The 23204-nt window shown below is 37.7% G+C and overlaps 1 protein-coding gene across 1 annotated transcript in view; it reads right to left on the reverse strand.

The window, feature by feature from the left end:
- Positions 1-23204, reverse strand: part of PTPRK (protein tyrosine phosphatase receptor type K) — a 349451-nt gene that overhangs the window by 64984 nt on the left and 261263 nt on the right. The window contains exons 9-13 of the mRNA XM_068184424.1: positions 17821-17930; positions 16423-16624; positions 13470-13575; positions 6347-6620; positions 3465-3501 (exon numbers count right to left, since the gene is read on the reverse strand). Coding sequence (XP_068040525.1) covers positions 3465-3501; positions 6347-6620; positions 13470-13575; positions 16423-16624; positions 17821-17930 — 729 coding nt within the window. The remainder of the gene's footprint in view (positions 1-3464; positions 3502-6346; positions 6621-13469; positions 13576-16422; positions 16625-17820; positions 17931-23204) is intronic.

Consider the following 23204-nt stretch of genomic DNA (forward strand, 5'->3'; position numbering starts at 1 on the left):
CATTCAAAGTTTTACAAGTCAAACTGAGCTCCAGGATATGACAGATCAGTCACCAACATCATCTATTACTCTGAAGTGCACACACCTTCTATATACTTCAGTTTATCAATGCTTTGCTTAGGCAGGTTTGGTTGTCATGTATTTATTCTGATATGTGCATGCTATGAACTACTCAATGGTCTCAAGTTTTGCCAGGAGGTCTAGATATTAGATATTAAGAATAATTTCTTCATGGAAAGGGTTAAAAGTGTCCAAGGAATAAAATTGTTCATAGTAAATATATTTTCTGGGCTATATCTGTAACTGGAAATGGTGCTTTGGGTATATTATACTCACCACCTATGGTAGAAGGAGTTATTTTTAACATTGTTTCAACTTGATTTCCTCAAGAATTAAAGCTTATGTGAACCAATTGTGTACATGTCTGTAACTTTTCATACTCTCTCATCACATCTAATAACCCGGCCTGGTCAATTCACTCCACTGTGCAGAAGGGCAAAAGTTAGTCATTAAGCTCCCACAAGTGCTGTGGAAGTAGGTGTCTAGAAAAAGGGGCAATCTTTCTGTTACTTTAATTAAGGGCCATCAAAGAAGAACAGGCATTTGTCCTTCAGGTGCAAGTACACAGGAACTGCTCAGGAAGCTATTTTTTAAACAGGTGCTGCTCCAGTATTTTCTACCATGAAAAATTAACTCAGTGCATTTAAATACACCAGACACTGGTATGTCTCTCTGTTTACTCAAAAGCATTTTTTCAAGGCACACCAAGAAGGAGCAGCAACATACTTTAGTCATGATTTGGCACCATCTTTCAGATGACCTGACACTTCAGTGCATTTGTTATCAGAAGCGCATGACAGCACTGCACCTGGAATACACAGACCAAAAAAGCACAAGCGTTTCAATTTAAATTTGTTGGCTTTCATTAGTTTAACACCAATAAACAAAGTATTCCATCAATTCCCAAAGGTAGAAGGCAACCTTGGAAATCATATGGGTGGAACTCATTATGCATTAAAATATATTTAAAGCATGCTGCTAGGGAATTGTCAAAAAAAATTGTTAGGGATTAATTTCTCCAGCACATTGCTGTCATATTTTTTCCATCTTTACATCTTACTGGTGTGAATATTCACAATAGATAAACATGATCCTTGAACAAGACAGAAATAAGGAAGTAACTTTGCTGGTAATACTCAGCTCCACTATCAGGAAGATTTTGTCTTAACATGCATCTTTTCTGTTGTTCTTCCCTACTCCCTTCCACCACAGCTTTTTAAAAATTTTAATGTCTTTTCAGCACATTCAAGGCAAAAATCAGTTTGGCTACCTGTAGGCTGCTTCAAGTCACAGGACATGACACAGAACTACACACTACGTTCTTAATGGAATACATAGTTTAGACAATATAGCAGATTTTAAACAGGTATGTTAGTTTACTGGAGTGCATTAGGTAAGGTAAGAGAGCCCCTTTTTCCCTATCAAAATATCACAAATGTAACCAGACATCTCCTATACCTGATTCAATGCAATCTTGCATACTACAGAAAACCAAACAAACAAATCAACAAACAAATCAGGGTAACCAGATAAGCATATACATAAACCAGTACATTAAGTATACTTTTCTTCAAATACAACATATCATGGTATTACTATTATGATGAAAACATGGGGAAAAAATCAGTATGAACTTTGAAAAAATACCAGTATAACTCATTTGAGAAATGTGAATGTACATAAAGCATACACAATGTACACAATAGGAGTCTGAAGTGATGAGTCCTTATTAAATGCATTCCTGCAGAGGAAAAGAAAGCATTTGCTCCTAGTTGCCTCCCTCTGCAATTCACAGCCAGCAATTTAAATAAGTCAGAGAAAACACTTTGGTTTTTAGGTCCACCTTCAAGGAATTTAGCACTGATATATCAGGCAACTCAGTTACTTCAGGAAAACCTGTATTCAATCACAGTGTCAAGGGCAATATATAAGGCACAAAGGTAAGAAACATCATACTTATTTTGCCTTTCTTTCAGACTAAAGCCATCAGGGGGAATGTGACTGTGCAGCAGAGGAAGGTGTACAAGCAACCATCAAGAAGCCTCTTGCTACCATGAACATTGCTTTGAGATTGGGGGAATGTGTGTGGTTAAGCAAAAAATAATTTCCTCATATGACAGGTGAATTCCCCATCTGTTTTATTATTACTAACCAGAAAATTTATGATGAGAGGGACAATTGTTTTCCTCTTCCACACTCCTGCAATATTTTAAGTTATTTCTGAGCCTTTCAAAACTCTCCCTAGACCCAAACACTAGCAATACATGTTTGTGGTATGTAAATATTTGTTTATGCAAATATATTTTAATTCAAACATTTAATCTTGCCCGGTAAACATAAGAAACATAATGCTGATATACTTTTCACAGAAGATTTAGCTCATTGTTTTAATTTCCTATTTATATTAGCTTACCTCACTTGATGAAAATACTAACACATCTTAAGAAGTACATTTTTTTTCTGGTTTCTCAAGAAAACATTTGATTGCTACCATCTCATTAGAGACATCACCTTTTCATTTGAACAAGATTTAAATTGAGGAAAGTTATTGAAAAAATGGGGGTGATGTGCCTCTGCAGTAGTTTAATACCTGATTCCTGGTATCTAAAGTTGTTTTTATGCTGAATATCAATATGCAATTAGAAAGAGACAACATAAGTGCTGAGCCTCTGCAGAAGATTCTTTGGGCATTTGTAAGCTCCTTGCTTGTTTATGCTGCCACAGTCTTTTAAACAACTCTCATGTCGGCACAATCAAGCTACCAAAACGAATGTCTATAAATACAACCAAAGCAAGAGATAACAATAAGCAGAACAACTAAGTTCTCATTTGAAGATGAAACAACGTTTTTGAGTGAGCAGTATGTGATTAACCTGCTGTATATGGGGTCAGCATGATTTATTCTCACAGCTATGCAGTCAGCCTTAGTCCTGGAACTCACTTGCTGTCAGAGAGAAGCTTTTCTCAAATCAACCCTCCCCTATGTCTCACTAACACTTGGAGCTCTTACTTAGGAAAATTAACTGTCATGTCCTTCATTTAAATTATTTCCACCCCTGCTTGAAAATAATTGTTAGTCTAACAGACAGTTTACCCATGTGCACTTTCTTCTCTTCTGTCCATCTATCTGCTGCCTGCAATGCTTCAGCACTCTAAAAGTAGATCTTGAAAGCCATCAACAGAAAGGGGGAAGAAAGTTGTCCTTATTTTGTCAAAATTCTGAGTATTGCTAGAACAGTACTCTCTTGGCTCAATACCAAAGAATAAAAAGAGCAGGACATTACATTTCAACACAATTAAGTGGTTCAAAATAGAGGGATAGTACTGGCTTTGCTTTGAACCTTTAATAGCAGCACCACAATTCATTTAAAAAGCTACTTTGTGTGTGGGGACGAACCTCTTACCTTTTGTAGCTATTCGAACACACTGAGTTTTGGTTTCCTGTTAAGGAAAGAAAAGTAAAGAAGACAGTCAGTTCAAGGGCTTTATCTTGCCCTCCCCACTCCACAAATTCATCTTAGATCTACTGATCAGCTGGTACAACCCAATGAGCTGTCTCAGGGCTCTGGGCTTAGCAGGGGTGGAGGCTGGGGAATTTTGTCTTGATTGGACTGTACTGTCCAGGATGATAATGGGGAGAAAAGGTGCAGGACAGCCCAAATACAGCAAAATTTCAGGTTATTCAAATCAAATGGAAATCATGCCATAAGAATACAAAGAAAGGATGCATCAGGAGCAGAAGGGAGTCACAGCACAAAAATCCTGAGCTTGTGTTGACCTGAAACAGCATTGTGCAGCAAAGAAGATACATTTGCTCAGCACTGTCTCCAAAATTATGTCTTGCTACATCCCAACACTCTTAAAGAGTCACCTGAAGCACATGAGCAACATGCTCCCTCATGCTTCTGGGTGTGGAACAAGCACAGATGCAGCTCAGATATCCCTCCACATATGACACAGTTAATCTACAACCTATACTTGTCAGCCCAGGAGACAGTGATTTGACAGCAATGTACTTCAGAAGATGCTGCACATGCAAAGCCATTTTGCATGTAATTTACTACTCTTTCCCCTCAAAAGTTTGGTCAGCAATTAAAACAAATGAACAGAGAAATTACTTGGTTATGCACAGTTTGGACAACCTGAACAGACAATGATCAATCATAAATGGAGCTTCTGACCGTACTGTACAATGTACAGTCATTTCAAAGGAAAACATACTGAAATAGCATGAGGTTGTGTGAGCATAAGGTATTAGATCACTCTAAACAATATTAGCATGTAATTTGAAAATATAATAATGACAGTTTCACTCTATAAAATATGCTTACTCTAGTCCTCCATCCCTCAGCATTCCATCCCCGAATACATCCCCTGGCATCTGTCTCCCCTTGAAGATTCAAAACCAACAGGTAAAATATGTTGATGTCAATTTGTAAACACAGCTTGTAAAGAGCTAGTAAATCTCTAAGTTGAGGCACTGTAGGTGTTCGATAAGGACAAATTTTCAATCAAAATGAAAGCCCTGCAAAGTTTACTAACATAATCATACCCATTCTCCCTAGTTACTGGATTTACTTGTCTGTTTCTGTACTATATGTCTGTGAGGATCACAGAATAACCTCCTCTCAACCCTACCATGTACTTCAGAGCCTACTTTACTTCCCTCTGCCTATTTTGGATCCCACTGGTTTACAGCAAAGCATCTGTTTAAATATTCTGCAGTTCAGATGTTATCTTGCAACCACTAGATCTCTGTCCAGGCAGAATGCAGTGCAGTTCCCCTCAAAACCTCCCCTTAAATCCCTGTAGGAACAGAAATTTGATCCAAAGTTTCAAACATAACAAAGAAATCTGTTTTAGGATTAAAATCTCTCACAAACTGAAATCAAGTTTAAGCAAAAAATACTGTGTTCTCTAATTTTCTACTTATCTGTCAAAATGTAAAAGCCAAAATAAATAGCTAAATATGTTTTTGTTTTGTATTTTCATTTACTTTTCCCTCCTTTTTTTCTTTTTACCTCAAGGAATGAAGCAAATTTCCTTACAATGCAGTCTACTGGGAATCCACAAAAAAAAAGGTAATTATTTTTAGCTGGTGAGGGAAATATGGATGGGTGTCTAACAGTCACCTTCTATTTTGCTTTGTTTACTTCTTATACGTCTTTAAATAAGAACTGAAAAGAGGGAATGGTCTACTGAATAAGAAAAAAAAGTCAAATTTTCAAACACCTTTGTACCCATTCTGATTTGAGGCATATCTAATTTTCAAAATCATAGGTAAAGGTTGAGATTTCCTTCAAAAGACTCCAAGGCAAGGCTGCCTATTAGCAAGGATTTGTTTAGCCACCAGAGTGACTCAAGCATATGGAAGAGTAAATATCACTTCTGCTCCTTTTCAGTGGCTCTTCTGATTATCAGTGATTATCAGTCTAGCCGTTCTAGTTCCTGTCTGAACTGCCTGGACACTTCTGTTTTCTAAACTATATATCCAAATATTAAATTTTAAATACCTAAAGCTTCTCTGTCTACCATATTTTCCCTTCTCACCAATCCTTTTTCTCTCCCTCATTTTTCATTTACAAGAGGAAAAACCATTCAAGAGCAACAGCCTGGGGCTTGCAGAGCCACAGTTGTTCTTTGCACCTGGAACCTCGGAACCTCTCTCCCTGACACTTCTCCTCCTTCCATATGCACACAGAGCCAGTAGTAGCAGTCAGCAGCAGAGTTAAAAAGAAGCACCAAGGAGGTAATGAAGGTGAATGATAGCCATAATTCTACTCACAGCACTGCTGCAAAGCTGATATACAATTTCTCAGAAAGACTCTCAAATTCATGGTGGGCCAGGGGTTACTTTTGCTCAATAAAATGTTTACTTTTTATTTATGTCCAGTGTGAGAGTCTTAAAAAGTTTGCAATGTTTTATTAGCCCACTGAGCAGCCCACATTCTCTTTATCCTGCAGTAATTTAATCTTCTGAAGAGTGCAGGTACTGAGAATTGGGGAAAGTACTGCGGATATTATTTACTGAGGAGACAGAGTCACAGTCCTGAAATTACTTCCCTCAGACAATTACTATGAGATGCATTAAACTCTCATCTAGTAGCAGTTTCTATGACACGAGGCTGATGTGAAATGTGAATGGCACACTGCCATGCTGTCACAGCACCAAGGGGATTTCAGCCATGCCACCGCCAACACCTCCCACGTCCGACTCCAGCAGTCCTAGCTGTCACACAAGCATGTCTTTGAATCCTTCCAGAAGAAAGGTGTTGTCAGCACTTGCCTTCTCAACACTGCTCATGGCCTGGAAGTAGATGTTGTAGCCTTTCCGAGGAGCCAGCGGCGGGTTCCAGAAACCTTGGTATGTCCTGTTGTCACCCACAGTAAAGGGGGCTGGCTCCGGCAGGTTTCCTGGGGGCAGCTGAGCAGCAAAGTAATATGGTGACCCTCCACTAAGGGCAGTCTGATAGGTGACAGGGATTTGGTAGCACTCCATGGCACCAGTTTCTCTCTTTGTTCGGTGTGGGTGCAGCTCTTCAACAACAATCTGGTAGGCACTGGTGAGACAGAGGAAAAAAGGACAAGACAGGAGATGGATGCAGAGAAAAAACAAAGGCCAGAAATACAGCAAAGCTATTTATTTCAGCTGTTGGAAAGAAGCAGCATCCATTTTTTAAAATGAAAAACAACAATACAAATTCATACATGACCTCTTATTATTACTTTCTTTTAAATCTTTTTTTTAAAGAAACACAGGAAAAATGTGTTAATCTACAACAGATTAAACTCTTGGCTGATCAGAAGCAATCTGAAGTTAGCATTTTCCTTTGAAACAGTATTAGAGAAAGCTGAGCTTCAAGACCCAACATAATGGCTGCCTCCAGGCCATGCTTAAAGCACCAATTTGCAGTTGTCATATCATTATAGACAGAATGTGCTGACAGGCTTCTCCACCTCTTGACCTTGCTGTGGCTTCTATCTTGGCTCAGAGCTATGCAGATCTAAAGTACAAGTGACATGCTGCAATACAAGCACAGATGGACAGAAATCTGTCCATTCCACTGAAATAGACTGCCTCATTCCTTTACAGTTTTCAGTGATAAAATGTTATGAATTGCTGAAGCAGAGAGTATTCAGCCCATCAAAACACCATCTCAACCTCCCAATACCTCTGTTGAAATGGATCATGGCTTGGTCACTTTTCAAAGTCACCTGCTCAAAATAGAACAGGTCATCATAATTCTTCTTTCTGTTTTAGGGGAACTACCTAACTGCAGGAAGTTACCAACTCATTATCAGCTTCCTCTGCTTTTCAGAAGTACAGAATTTACATAGTGAGAGCAGAAAGCAATCCTTCATTTTATAAGAAAAAAAAAAGAGGTTTGGGGATTTTAAGGCATGTAGACAAGAAACCTGAAGCTTTTGAATTAAACTGGCAGACTTGTCTGTCTTGGGTTTGTTATAAAGCTTTCTAAACTGAAAAGGTAAAACTGAACAAAGTTCTCAAAGTGTCACTGCATTGCTGCAAGGACTCTGAAAGGCAAAGACAGTCCTCCTCCTTTCAGAATTTGTGCGGCAGCATTAAATTATTTTGTCAATTTCCTCTGCTACTGCTGCCTAGAAAACCCAATAACTGCAGTGGCAGAGATGAAGTATGATACTGGAGAATGGAAGAAAGAGGAGAAGAAATAAAATGGGAAATTAGTTTCGCATCTTTCTTGAGGTGAAAGAAGATGTTAGCATCCTCTTTTCCTAGCATGTAAAAATTAAGCAGGAATGCCTCTTTCTTCCATTTCAATGTACCCAAGAAGAATATAGAAAGTCATGTCAGTTTTGAAAGTCTAGGTAGAAAGAAGATTGTATTAAAAAAAAAAAAAAGTTAGACCTGGGGATATTTACTTCTTATAAACTGACCATGAACTGAGCTCAGTTATACATCACCTTCTGTGGTAAACTCTATGTATTAACCACCTCCAGTTAATGGGGACTGTACCAACAAATCACCTACACAAAACCCCTGTATATCCAACATATTTCTTTACGCCTCAAAATAAATGTACTAGCAAAAAACCCCAAAAGAACTGATATTTTTAAAACCTGACAGGATGAAAAATATTTTTTAAATTTTTATCTATAATGTCACAAGCTAAGAAATGACTACTGGCATTCATTTCCTCCCTGGCCTGGCCCTGGACCCAGGCAGGGTAAAAACACTGTTTCAGAATCGGGCAGACAACCAGCTGGAGAGCCCTGGGACACAAACACCACATCTCTGCTGCCTGAATTCTGCAGTCTTCTCTCATCAGCTGCCAGTGGTCTGGGACAGACACAAATTCTGCTCTCAGAAGTGACAGAAGAGCAGGAAACTTGTCTGTGACACCCTGGGAGCTTCAAAGGAGAAAGACAGCAGGGACAGAGGAAGGACAGTGCAATGCCTGCACGTGACATGCAACAGTCCCCCTGGAACAGCCTGCTTTGTCATACAGCTCTGAAAATGAGATGCACCACAGCTACCGAATCAAACCCTCTTGCCCCCTCCATTTTATAGAATAAGGGATAAATGGAGTACCTTAAGGCACATCTCCTTTTTAAGGGTCAAGTCTCTTTGGAGACCAAAACAAAAAATCAAAGATGAAAGGCACGAGAATCAAACCAATCAAAAGTCTCTTTTTAAAGCATTCTTTAAAAGAAGACTGATTTTTGAATGGGATATAAAAGGTATGGCAAAATTTTAAGCATGAGACCACAATAAAATGTGAAGGTTCTGAAAAATTTTCAAATAAATAAATTTCTATAAAATATATTCCAAAAATGCTTTTTGGACCCCTACATATGAGAAGCTACAATACATGGAAAATAATACATAGATATACATATTGTAGTCATCTACACTTACACAATAGAAAAAATAGCAAATGACAGAAACTGTTTTAAGTCTCCAACAAAGCTTTATTTTAATTTTTTTAAATGTAGTTTCACTAAGTACATTTAAATAAAAGATTTGCCTATCCTCTTTAGATAGGTGATCTGGCAGTATTTTTCATGCAGCATTATAGGCTAACAAGACATGGAGGAATACAGTCATTTACCTCTGGGCCCCTTGTGATACCATCTGTTTAAAACCATTTACAAAACACTGCAGTGGCTCCAGAACAGCACTGTTACTCCATGTGCACACAACAATGTTTGGAAAGGACACCCTGCTGTAACACGTAACAAAAGAAGTCAAAGCTAAATTTGCAGCTTGAAAAGTGGGGTGTTCACTGGCTGCAAATGTGTTTTGATATCAGGTATTAGTGAAAATTTAACTATGTACTCTGCTTATCCCTATGTCTTCACATATAATTAGCTAGCTTCAATTACCTTAGGTTTTCTATACTTTTTTTTTTTTTTTTTTTTTTTTTTTTTTTTTTTGTGCTGGTGAGAATTCAGTTATTGAGAGAGCTTTTTTTGTGACAGGAGCTGAGGGAATTCCTACAATAGCATTTTCCCCTGGTCTTTCCATACAGCAAAGAAGGATTAAAATATGGAAATAAAGAGAGAGGAGTGGAAAGCTCAGACAACTATTCCTTCTTCTTGATGACTAAAATAAATTCTGAGCTATTCTGAAGAGTAATAAAAAATTCAGAACCTGCTACATAAGTCATCAGGATCATAAAGGCCAAACAGTTGTCTGAGACAGCCAGGTAAGCAGAGAAATTTTGAAGATAGAGCAACTGAAGATCTCCCCAGCTGAAATTTTCCATGAACAAATTATTTCTCATGACAAAACCTTTTTTTGTTAATTTAAGAAAACCTGTACAGTACTTCGCTATTGACCAAGACAATTGCAAACAGGTGAAGGAGGTCTCTGACAACATCTTCCTTTTTATCCCTGCCTAAAAATTCAGGCTCCCAAAGAGATGCCTGCCACTCACCTGCCTCCACCAGGCAGTGGTGAATGTTGTTTGTACTTTAGCCCTATTCTGACTAGATTTAAATACCTGCTAGACATTTCTTTCTATGTGTCTAGTGGAGATACATCTTCCTCTCCTTTGACAAGCACCAGACTGACTGACGAGCCCAAGTTTCAGTCCCAGCTCTTGGAATTCTAATTGACAGTGATTGTTTTAGTTGCCTTCTGCCACGGTGCCCTTCTTGCTGCAAAATGAAACCAACCTAATTCACCTAAAGGAAGTACAAGAAAAGCACTTTAACAGTCAAATCAAATAAATTTAATCGTTAAAAATTTATTCTGATTCTGATGTACACTCTTTGTAATCCTCATCTGCAGTAGGATTTGAAAACAAAAAATTGTTTTTTGGTACTCAGTTAGGAACTTTCAGGAAAAACTACAGCAACAAATCACATCTTCAAATGAATCACCGAAGCACCATTGATTCTATTGACTGGAATCTCATCCACAAGATTGATGGTGAAACTTATACGTGCTTCAAAGTGAGCCTGAGCCATCCAGCTTTGTCTCCCTTTGCATTTCTAGTTTGTAATTTTGTTTTAAAACTCCAGGAGGCCATAAAGAATGCTAGGGATTGCACAATAAAACCTGACAGTGAAGGTATGATTAGAGTCATGTTAAAACTGTGACAACTAGGGCAGACAGGCAGTGTCTTAAAGAAATACAGCACATAGATTATACTTAAGATAAGAAACTTGCTGAGTGGCTCAGTTTCACAGCTGAGGGGCTGTGTTGATGGGGAGGCTATGATGGAAATCTGATCATACCATAAATCCATTTGTAAAAGCAGAAGAGTATCAGACTAAACTTTTTTCCTTTCCCTATTTTTAAATTTTTTCTATTATTTTAATTTTTTTTTTTAACATGAACCTACTGATATTAAATGAAATGACCATCTACAGCTACAGAGACTACAGGACTGGGTAGAAAAAAATTTTCAAAAAGCCAGCTGTATTCTTCAGGGTCAGGTTAAAGAACAGCATCTGAGTCTCTTCTACTCCATCAAAACTGCAGGCACAGTGATCCATTTTTTCCCCACCTACCTAGTAACACTCATTATGGCAGTAATCCAGCTTCCAGAGGAAACAAAACTGCAGTATGGATGGAGTGAAGCTTCACTAAAATATATCATAAAGTTTAGCAAAATGCATTGAATCAATTCAGAATATCAGTGTGCTACATTTATCTCCCTATTAAGAAACTGCTGAGAAGTACCTGACTGCAATATGCATAGCTTCAGAAAAGGCAATAATACCCTGTCTTCTGCATTCCCCTGGAGAACGCTTCTCATTCCAAGTAAGGAATAAAACACCTGGTTGATTTTAAGAATAAAGCCCAAGTCTCTAGTTATGGTAAAGGACTATATTCCTTGGCTTCTTGATGTTAGAAACTTGATGTTAGGTTTTAGAAATTAAGTGAAAAGGGAAGATGACAGAAAGAAAGGAAGAAAGAAGTATGTTTTTTTGAGAACACAATCAAAGAACAGTTATTATTACTCTGTGAAACTATCACTATCAAACCATCTATTAACATTTAGTACATAGGTCCTTTCTGCCATCTTCATAGGTCACAGCGACAAGCTCATTCCATTGAACTGAGGATGCTGTGAGGAAAACTGACAGAATAAATGTGAGGTTTACTCTGCAGCAAGTTCCTCATCTGCAAGTACAGAGCAGAGAAACCAGAACTTCTTGAGCTAGGGTGAGTAATTTTCTAGCCGCATGAGTAAATCTCTAGCCACATCCCATCATGCTACCAGTTCACAAAATAACCACCCCTCCAGGAGAGGAACCCAGGACCCAAGATTGACCTCCTGAAGATGTGTGGTGGGATTGAAGGTGGAAGCCTGCTGCTGTCAGCACAGGAGTGCCCTGGAGCAGCTTCTGTAAAGAAGATGTGCACCACTGCCATCAGTAGATCCCAGTGGTGTCTGGCAGGCGTGCTTTGGGCAAGAATCTGCCTCAGCTCCCTCAGGTGGCCAGACACAAAACTGAAAGGATGTGGCATGGATTACATGACAGACAGATATCACATTTCCTAAACAAGGACAGCTTTCATTAGGGCCAGCAGCAGGACACTCGGAAGTCTTTAAAAGCACCTACAAAGGCGTATAGTGAGGCAAGTTTAAGCACCTGCAGACTTGTTAGCATTTTCCGATCACAAGTCTGGATTCCATGATATTAATTAAGAAAAAAATTCCCTATTTTAAGAATCCAAGTCCCGTACTGAAAGCAGCCCTGTTCGCCAAAAATCCTAGGTTTGCCCCAGAGCAATTTCTCAAAAATGAATGATACGTGGGATTACAATTTTAAATATAACACATCAAAATCTCCTATAAAGGGGATGAATCTGGATTATCATCTATGACAGAAAATAAATAAATAACTTGATAATATCAATCATAAGAGTGATTATATTATAAGCGCATAAAAATGCATATAGATATGTGACTCATCCCCCCCAACATTCATGTAAAACATACATTCCACTTAATGGAAATAGACTTAAGAAACAGTTAATTTTCCTCTGCTTTTAGGGCTTGGACACGTGACTTGGCATCAGCTGAGCCTTGATAGCGGACTTAATGTAATACAGAATGAAATGCATTAGCCCGTGTTTCTCTAAAATGTCACAAGGGTAATAGCATGAAAACCTTCTGATGCTCAGCAGCTAATTAACCCCCAATTAGTCAACCCTGCCCCTGAATATTGCTGATGCAGCCACATCAGTAAAATACAAATGGAATCAAATAATATCATAAAATTTTTACACTAACAAGTAGAAGTAAAGACCAGGATATGAACTAATCTTTACAAACAAAATTAAATTATCTCTCAACAGAGAGCAGAAAGGGAAAGACCCCTCAAAGTTAACATAAATGAAACATTTTAATATGATTAGAGGACATGCCAAATAAAATTTAATAGCTTGCTACATGATTCCTAGTAAGACACACTCTCAGAAGAAAAAGGTCAAATAGTTTGTATTCATCACTATTATTCTCCCATTTCCCCATAGCTTACAATTTTCCAATCATACACATATGCTATAGAGTAGCTGACTTTGAAGCACTGGAGAGGAAGTGTTATTTTGAAATCTACCTTCTGACAAACACCTTTCAGCATCATATTTCAGAGGCACTGTGAGAAAGTAAAATGAAATTATAATGGCTAGAAGGTGGTTCTGGGGATCCTATCAAAAAGGTCAGGTAGCTGAATGTTCAAGTCGTGACTGTCTTTAAAAAAAAAAACCCTGCCAAACCCAGATTTTTTTAATTGCACATCTATTGGCAAGTTAGGTGTTGGTAAGAAAAAGAATAGTGATGCTAAATGAACATCACTCAGAAATGAACAGCTCTATATACAGTGACACAACAAATATTCAACTATTTATATATATATATATATATATATATATATATTTGTTTTTTTGTTTTTTTTTTTTTTTTTACCTGATAGGTGCACCTTTGGCCTGTGCAGGTCTCAAGAGTACAGTTATTGTAGTAGCAGTTTCATTGAGAGATGCATCCACTCCTTCATAGTCTGGTAAAGTGGGAGCTGATTAATGTAGAGCAGGGAGGAAAAGGACAAGAAACAAATCAGTGAAAACATTTAGAATTTTTATGAGTTTGTGGCTGCTTGAATATAGAATGAAGCCACAATCCTTATCAGCCATGTGAGTATATTAAAACAGTTTTTTCCAGTCAGGCAAAATCTTTTACTATGGCATGAACTCCCATCAAATCATGACACCTCTCAATTTGAAACAGTTTATTCAAGAAGGACAGAAATAGAGGGAGGAGGTGACTGTCAAGAAACCCTAACTACAAAAAAACCCACATTTTTGGCCTCAGTTTTTCTACCCTGCAAATAATGACAGTCACCATGTCAAAGACTTAGCTTCTACCATCCTCCTTAAACAATTTACAAACCTTTCATGTTTCCTCTTGAACGGCATGGGAAACAATGCTAATACCAGCCAGTGTGCAGGAAAATTTGACTTATATAGACATGCATCTGTGGGCTAGAACTGGATCAGGGAATCCATTCCCATGCCCATTCCTATCAATGGATGGCCAAGCTGCCCATTAATCAGCATCAAAACCACTATGAAAGAATAAAATCAAAGTCAAAACCAGAAGTAGTTCAGGAATTGATTCACTAATGGACTGTCAGACTGTCATGCCTTCATGGCAGCAATATTTGTTGAGGGTGGGATGGCTAGTGTTGGCAATTACTTCAACCATCCAGCTTTAATCTGCTTCCTGTTACAGTCCTCACTGGTAAACTGGTGCTTACTTCAGCCCCAGTGCAATGAAAGAAACAGGATTTTCTGTGAACCAGAAAATAAGAGATTTGTAATAATTACTAATTTTTCATAAGTTTGAAAACTATCTGCATGTTTGTGATTTTTTTAAATATGTGGCTTTATCATTATAAATTCATTAATGAAGCCTGTATATTTCAAAATAAACTTTCAAAAAAAGATATTTCCTAGCAGGACATGAATAATTTAAGTCATAATAATTTTACAGTACTATATCAATAGGTAGAAGAGCTCTGAAAGATTAAAAGCCTTGCTTCATTAGTCCTAAATCCTAGATGAACACAAAACCTACTCTTATTTCAGGAAATAATATTTTATAGAATTAATTTCATTTAATGTTAATTTTAAAATTACTGCTTACACCATGTACACTAGAATCACAGTAACCACTTATAAGCTTAGTTGAAAGGAATAATTTCAGCTCTCATTAAACTAAAGTTTGCATTTTCTGAAACACACATTGCTCTGTATTAAGTACCAGCCATGCACAGTAGAACTAGTCAACAGTTCAGCAGCATAAAGCAAGATAGAAAGAAAAATAGGCTGAAGTTCAGATACAAGGGGTGTCACAACCTGCCTTTGAGCTTTTCTAGCACTAACCACGTCTTGCCAACTAACAAGATACATACTCTCTCTAGAAAGTTGTGCTATACTGGATTCTGGACAAAATTCCCAACATATGGAAAAAGAGGGCATATCTGAAGAAGCCTGAATTCATTGTAGTCCTAAATAATCTAAATACATTAAGGAACTTTTTTTTTCTCAAAATACTGAAATATCAGACATGCTAGCAAGATATACACCTCTTTTCTTTCCCTTCTACAAAGAGGTTAGAAGACAAGTATGCAAGTACTACACCACCATAAAATCTGAAAATTCATGAACTACAATTTGTTGTGAAGAAACACAAGGACCCTTAAAACAACCTATAAAATATCAGACTTCAAAACAATCTAATAGCTACATAAACAGAACAGAACACATAATTTGGGTTTTTTTTTGTGCACTGGTTGGGTTGTTTTGAAGGGACAGGGGTATGAGGAGTGCTAGTGCTTATGTGCTAGGGTGGAATTCCACAAACTGTTCCAGTTAGCCATGACAACTACAGCATTTCATTTACTACATAATTGAGGAACCCTACCTTGAATTTTCTCACATTTTGATTTTGTGTGTGTTTTCATGTACTATGAGGAGACTACATGAACAGTTTCCCACAAAAATCATAGGTGCATTCCATTACATTATTAACTTCTCTTTACAGGACAATCTGAGTTTCATTATGACAGATAATGAGGAAAATAGCCTGCTTTGTGTTGTTTAAATTTGTAAATTACTGATTTGTTTGATCTCTGCCAAGCTCTAAAGTCATCATGTCACAAAATCAAGTTTCTCTGAATATAGCATTAACTTATCTTCCACTATCAACTGCATAAGCCACTATCTTATTTTTTGGAATAACATTGAAATTTAAGAAAATAAAAATACCAAAACATATCATTTGACATAACTGTCTTCTAGAGTTTACAGTGCATTATTAAGACAAATAATGTCAAAGTTGGTGCACTGAAGTAAATTAATAAAGGCACTAGGAGGAAGACCTATATGAATCTGGCAAAATAAATTCACACATTGTCCCAACTGCCCTGACCCTGTTACAGCTGCGTGCTGCTAAGTAGTGTCACCTTCAGTAAGTCAGTAATTTTCTGCACCTGACTTTACTAACCTGCAAAATAGATGCAGTTCTTAGTGACCTGTGGAGTGTTGACAGGCCTAATTAATTAAGGTTTACACAGCACTTCAAAATCTTTGGACGAAAGTACTAGATTACACAGAAAAAAACAGTTCACAACTACAGCTGAGCAATTTTCACCTCATGCAAGGATTTATCCCCAAACGTATGCTACCTTGTGGTGAGTACACCCAGAAACATTTTAGTAACATAATTTCCCAACATGGTCGGATTTTTTGTGGGGGTTTTCTTAAGCATTTCCCAATTTCTTGAGTCATACAAAAATATTCAAAAGACATTTCCCCCCTCTCCTTCCCTGTTTTGTCTTTATGCTGTTGTTTGTTTTTACCTGAGATGTTGGTTGTTACATTGATTGTAGTTGCTGGTCCAAATCCTTTGACGGTGCTTGCACGTATGAAAAATTGGTAAGTAGTACCAGGGTGCAGGTGAGAGAAGATGTGGTGTGTGCTGTTCCACAGCTTGGATACTGTCTGTGGAGGTCCTGCCACTGGAACTGCGGGATCAAATGACTGTATACTGCTATAGCTGACCTGGAGAAACAACAATTTTTGCAACAACTCTTAAAAGTTTTAGTGCAAGGGATTTAGGTTACCTTGGCTGGAAAGGAAACAGAAGACACATGCCCATCTAGCTACCCATTTATCTTGGGGATTCCACACAATCACATAATCATTTAGGTTGGAGAAGATCCTTTAGATCGTTGATTCCAACCATTAACCCAACAATGCCAACTCCAGCAGTAAACCAATGAGGATTTCATGTGTACTGTTGAAGAGTTTGCCTTACTTGAAAGGCTGTGCAGGCACCCTTCATCATTACTGCTGGATGACACACTCCCTTGCTGGTTATAAAATCACCATCGAACACTTTGAGCAAAACAATTTGATTTCTCTGTAGCTGCTCTCTCAGGGCTAATGTCACTGTTAATCCACTGCCTTTTGCATCTGTTTCCAATTAAAAATTAAGGAAGCATTTATCTGCTTTAATCTCATTCATCAACTACTTTTACATAGTTTATGTATGGAAAATTTCACTGTTACATTCCACTGAGGGGAATTCAGCAAATGGCTGAGTGGGGTTGAGTTGCCCACCTGGTTTAACTCACACTATTTAGTGAATTAGGCTACATTAAATAAATAAATAAATAAACAAACAAACACATTTTTAAGGGGTTTTGTTTGATTTGTTGGTTTGCCTTCCTATAATTCACTAACACACAAAGTTATATCTTTTGTTCCTTTAAAAGAAGAGTGCTGGAAAATGTGGTGTTTGTTGCTCAAATCAGGTTGTGTTACTTGCTAACCTCCTGTGGAGGTCCCCAGAAGGCTCATAAAGTAAATAAACTTTAAGCAAAATTTATAAGGAGGTTACCTAAAAATCTCACAAAGCTACAAAAAAACATTGCTGCAAATTTATTAAATATCTTACTCTTCATATAATCTTTTCTTCCAATGAAGAAAATTTTGCAGATCATGGCTATCATGGCTTTGGAATGGTGTCTAGTAACAATAAAATATTTTTAAGGTACTTGACAGGGATGGACAGTCATATGCACCACAATTACAAATTTTGAGTATCTAACCACTGCAGAAAATCGTGTATTCGGTAAATGAAAGGAGCATACCATTGAATAGCTGTTTAAAGAGTATAAACACCCACTATCAGCCACCTCTCTTGATGCACCTCCCTAGCCCCATCCTGTGCTTGTTAGGTGTTTAATGATTACCTCGTACTGAGTAATGATGCCATTTGGATCCACAGGTTCCTTCCAGTTGAGGAAGATCTTATCTTCAAAAGGAGTTCCTTTCACTGATTTGGCAGGTATAGGGCCTGGCACTACAAACAAAATGGAAGTTTTAAAAATAGAAAATTCAAGAGACAGAAAAACTAAAGAGATGACAGAACATCCTATTAAAACCAAAAGTGAGCATGGGTCTATTTTTATTAATATTCATTTGCATGCAAAAGGCAATGGTAGAGTGTGAGTAAAAGCACTTCAAAGTATATTTTGTCATTTGCATTGCAGAGAGAGCATGAAGTTGAAACATTAACATTATCCCCACACACGGTTTTCAAAACTCTATACAAAGTCAAATTGTCTCATAGTATAGCCAGGGGAAACAGTTCAAGCTAGATTACAACTTCAGGGAACATCACTGAACTCTGTAATAAGCGTATCTTAGGACAAGGACTACACGGTTCTAAAATTCTTTTAAATGGAAAAAAATCAAAGGCAAGGAAGAGCTTCTGTTACACAGCTTCTTCCAAAGGAGAGAAATTCTTACAAAATAGTTCTCAATCACCTCTTGTTATGATTTATTGTTTTAAAAGAAATCCTCATTTAAAAGAGAGGGTTGAACATGGGGAAACACACCAGCTCAGCTGCTATTTCTTTCAGCCTTTGACCTCCTCATGTGCAGAAGGATCAATACTGCTTACTTCAAATCTTTCCAATAAGAGATGTTCTCAAAGCTTTGAACTGAACAACACCAAGATGACCCTACTTTCTTATTTGAAACTGAACCAACATCCCTGGTGTAATAACAAGTCTGAAATGTCACCTCAGGCCTCTTTGCCCAAGTGATTCACAGCACCTGGTAATCCCATCAAGACTGGGCAAAAGCATTTTGTTATCTCCCATTACAGCTTACAAGATATTTTTGCCTACGCATACAATTCTTTTTTATCAGAGAAGCTCACCTAGATTTGAACACACATGCTGAAAGAAGGGAGTGAGCATAACGGACTGCCTGGAGAAACTCTGAACCCAATTAAACACCTTCCCCCCTCAAAGAGACAAGGTTGTTCAAATTTGCAGTCTTTCAATCTAAAATGTCATTTCTATTTAATATATTGACTTATATTTCTGTCTCCTTCTAATAAGCCTATATTCTTCAATACAACTTCCAGTGAGCCTTATGCATGACATTACTTGGATATTCATTACCAAAGCAGACTGAAGTTTTACAAAGAGCAAAAATAAATTAAAATCCAACGGATCAAAGGAAGCGCCAGGTGCTGTGCTAGCAGCAGAAAAGAGTGAGTGGTCTTTCATATCAGTGAAATTTATTTCAGTCTACATGCAAACTATAAATGACGATCTGGCCCTCGGTACAAGCAACATAACTTGGCACATTAATAATAAATTCAGGTAGTCATAAAAGCCCAGAAATAGGTGAGATCTTTGCAGAACACGTTCATCTAACTGTCATAAGAAGGCTTAGGAGAAGTTAACTAAAATCACAGGCTGGTGCTTTTCTTCAGGGTCCCAGGACACAACCAGGCAGTGGATGAAGGCTGACATGTAGTGGCAGCCCCTCTGTGCTGTTTGTGTCATTGAGAGACTTCTTGTAGGCAATGTTTCATTTCTCATGGGAATGCCCTACAGTATTTCCTTACATCTCAAAAGAGGTATGAATGTACCCTGCTGCACATGATATTTTCCTTGGGAGATGCATGCATGATTTTTTGTGTGTGCATGTACATCTGTGTTTGGGAAAGAACACAGGTACGCACCAGGGCATATACTCAGTGTATGAAATTTGACATTAAACCACGTCAAAGTATGTGAGGTAAAAAGAAAACAGACATGATTGCTCAAAAACATGAAAAGTACTTTTTGTGCGGTGCTTAAAAAAGAAATGTTTCATATTCAGTTGAAAATGGGTGTAGGGCTCTACATTTGATGGTTGCATAAATCCTCCTCCACCTTTGGTTTAAATGCCAAGGTGGGAGAAGCCTCTAGGCTCATCTCATTCCATGACTTTTCTTCTCCTGCAATACAAAATTTGATGCTTAAGGCAGCAGAAGCAGTGTTAAAGTGACTTGAATTATGTGATCCCAGTTAGTTTCATGCTTCTCTTCCCCCTGGCATGGGAAGGGTACAAGAACAGAAGCTATCACAGCAATGAGCAGCTTGCTTGGAATCCCGGTTCAAAAAGGTCATAAAGACAAAGAGAGCAAGCATCTAGAGAAAGAGAACAGTAATTCCCAAAAATCTCATCCACTGACATAAATTCATGAAAATTAATGTAGGGATTAACTTAAATAATTTGAGAATTCAACTGGAATTAAAACAAAGAAATATATAAAAGTTCAAGTGCCCAGAAAAAGGAATATATATTAATGTTAGTTTGAAGGACACATTTTGATAGTCTGAAGTTATTTTTCCTCTCCATTTTGCAGTTCAACTACAGTAAAAATGTCTTTTAATCACACTGCTTTACCAAAAGGGTAAAGGGAGTGAGGAGAGAGAAAAGCAGGAGCAAGAGAATTTGCTTAAAGAACAGAATATCTTCAGGTTAGTCAAAATAATTACTTAGCATCGTCATTTGTTCTTTTATGTCTTTGTTATTAGGTCAGTATTTGTTACAAACAAAAATTTTAAAAAGGCCAAAATTAGTTAAAAATATCTGTAAACAAGCAAAAAAACCCCCAAAAAACCCCCCACAAAACCAAAAAAAAAAAAAAAAAAAAAAAAAACCACAAAAAACCCACACCAAAAAAAGAACAACAGCAAGGCAACCTGTTGGCAACACTACCCTGAAGACTCGAACTGCATTTCTCCATGTAGGCAGCCATTGCTGTCTATTCTCTGGAACTCCCAGCAAGACTCTAAGGACTTCAGAAATACCTTAAACATCATCTTTCCAAAACAGTGTTAAGAGCCTTCCCTTTTGTAGTGGATTGACCTTGGCTGGATGCTAAGTGCCCACCAAGCTGCTCTCTTACTCCTCTTCCCAGCAGGACAGAGGAGAGAAAATAAGATTGAAAACAATTAGTGAGCTGAGATAAGGCAGATTACTGAAGAGGGAAAAAAATCCAAAAAAGGAAAAGTTTGCATGTGCATAAGCAAAGGGGAACATTTAATCTCTACTTCCCATCAGTGAGCAGTGTTCAGCCACTTCTCAGGAAGCAGGGCTTCAGCATGTGCAGTGGTTGCTCCAGAACGCAACAATTGTAAAATAAAGAATTCCCCCCATTCCTTCTCCCTCCCTTAGCTTTTACATCTGACCTGACATCATATGGCATGGAATATGGAATAGCCCTTTGGTTAATTTGGGTCTGCTTGCCTGGCTCTGTCTCTTCCCAGGATCTTGCCCGCTCCCAGCCTCTTGCCGGGGGAAAATGCTGGGAGTCAGCACGGACGCAGTGCCAGCCCTACCCAGCAGCAGCCAGAACACCGGTGTGTTATCAGCACCTTCCTGGGTACCAATGCAAAGCACAGCACTGTGAGGTCTGCTGAGGGAAAATGAGCTCCAGCTCAGCCAGAACCAATACACCTTTGTACGATATTTAGCAAGGACTTGGGTCAAAACTAGACAGGTAAATGTCATCCCTGTGTTCAGAAACCTCACAAACAGCAGCAAAGGATTTCTTCAGGCTTGTGTGAGCATTTCCAGAAGCTCCATCACTCACCACAGCACAGTTTTGCTGACTTCCCAGCTGCCATTCTTTTCCTACATGAGCTGTGACTCTTTCCTTTGGACTTACAGACAGTTTACACTTAAAACACACAAGACTATTACAAGTGTGTTAAGGTGAAGCATGTTACTTAACATAATTATCTGAATAATTCAACAAGTATAAGTAGCTGCTAGAGGAGTAGAACTCAGACCTTTTAGCCTCTGCACCCACTCTTGAAAAAGATTCTGGTCTGCTGACCTTGTGAAGTGCGACCCCACCATCTCTCAGTGACAGCAACAGTAAACACACTTTCTTTCCCATGCATTATTCTATGCTAAACTTCCAACAAGTCAGGATTTACACTTTTCTGAAAAAGTGAAATAATTTAGTTGGGTTTAACTAGATGGCTATCAGAAGAGATTTTGAATTTAAGAAAAAACAAATCAAAACAAGCAAAACAAAAACCAGTGAAAAAGTATACAAACATAAAATGCATATATATTAAAAAGGAAGATAAACCAAATTCAAAGGTAATCTCAGCAAGGTTTTATAGTGCAAACAACACAAGCTCTTCTTTCATGATTTACATGCATCTCCAGAGCTCTTTTAATAAAACTATATATTCATATAGTGAATAGCTGATAATCTTTTTTTCTATATGCATGTGAGATGATGGACTTTATAAATACTATGCATAATGAAAGTACAAACCATCAATCTGACATCACACCAATTCATTTTAGACCAATATATTTGCATTAAATTATATCACAGTCACAAATAAATTGTTATTCACAAATAGTGTCACTTAAATGCTGTTCTACATGGACTCAACAGGAAATTTATACTACAATACATTACTTCTGGAAAAACAATGTATTAACTGACACCACCACTATAAAAATGAATTTATATTGCCTCAGTTTTCCTGCTACAAAATAATGAAAGTGCATGTAAACAGAGTATTTTTATTATTATTATACTCCGTGAAAGCCAAACATAGTATTACTATGCTCTGTGGCAAAAGTTATATGCAGAAATATGTAGGGTTATATTGGGAAAAATTCCTTTGTTGTAATCAAAAATGGCAGTATATTAGCAGCAATCTTACAGCCTTTCCCTCAAAGTAGATGCTCATTTTCAGGAGATTGTGACAGTTAATCACTCCTACTGTTCAAATGTTACCAGAAACCAAAATGGTTCACCTTTCCATTGGCTTTTCCTGAGGGATTTGCCACTTCACTACAGCTGGAGTCTAAGTTTTAAATAAAAGAAAAATTTGTCTATTAGAAAGGAAAAACAAAACCAGAATTGCTTTTACTGGTCTTTAACATAAGAGAATTTGCAGAAAAGGTGATGACAAAAATTACTTCTTTGGAAATCCCTCAAATTGGACTATTTGCAGAAAAGAACAAAATACTATTGAATGTTATTGGGAAAAAATCTGATTTTATATTGACAGTGGTGTGCATACTCCACTTGACATTTCCTTTCCAGCCCCAGCCAGCAACTAAGCTCCACCCAGCCAGTTGCTCACTCCTCCCTCAGCAGGTGGATGGGGCATAAAAAAATGAAGAAAATAATAATAAGCACAATGATAAAGAATTAGAATATATGTAACAAATTCTGTGCATTGTAATTTCTCACCACTCACAGACTGATGCCCTGCTGTTTTCCCAGGTTTCTCCCAGGTTTTTGGCCAGG

The sequence above is a fragment of the Anomalospiza imberbis genome, chromosome 3 (assembly GCF_031753505.1).
Source record: "Anomalospiza imberbis isolate Cuckoo-Finch-1a 21T00152 chromosome 3, ASM3175350v1, whole genome shotgun sequence".
Lineage (NCBI taxonomy): Eukaryota > Metazoa > Chordata > Aves > Passeriformes > Viduidae > Anomalospiza > Anomalospiza imberbis.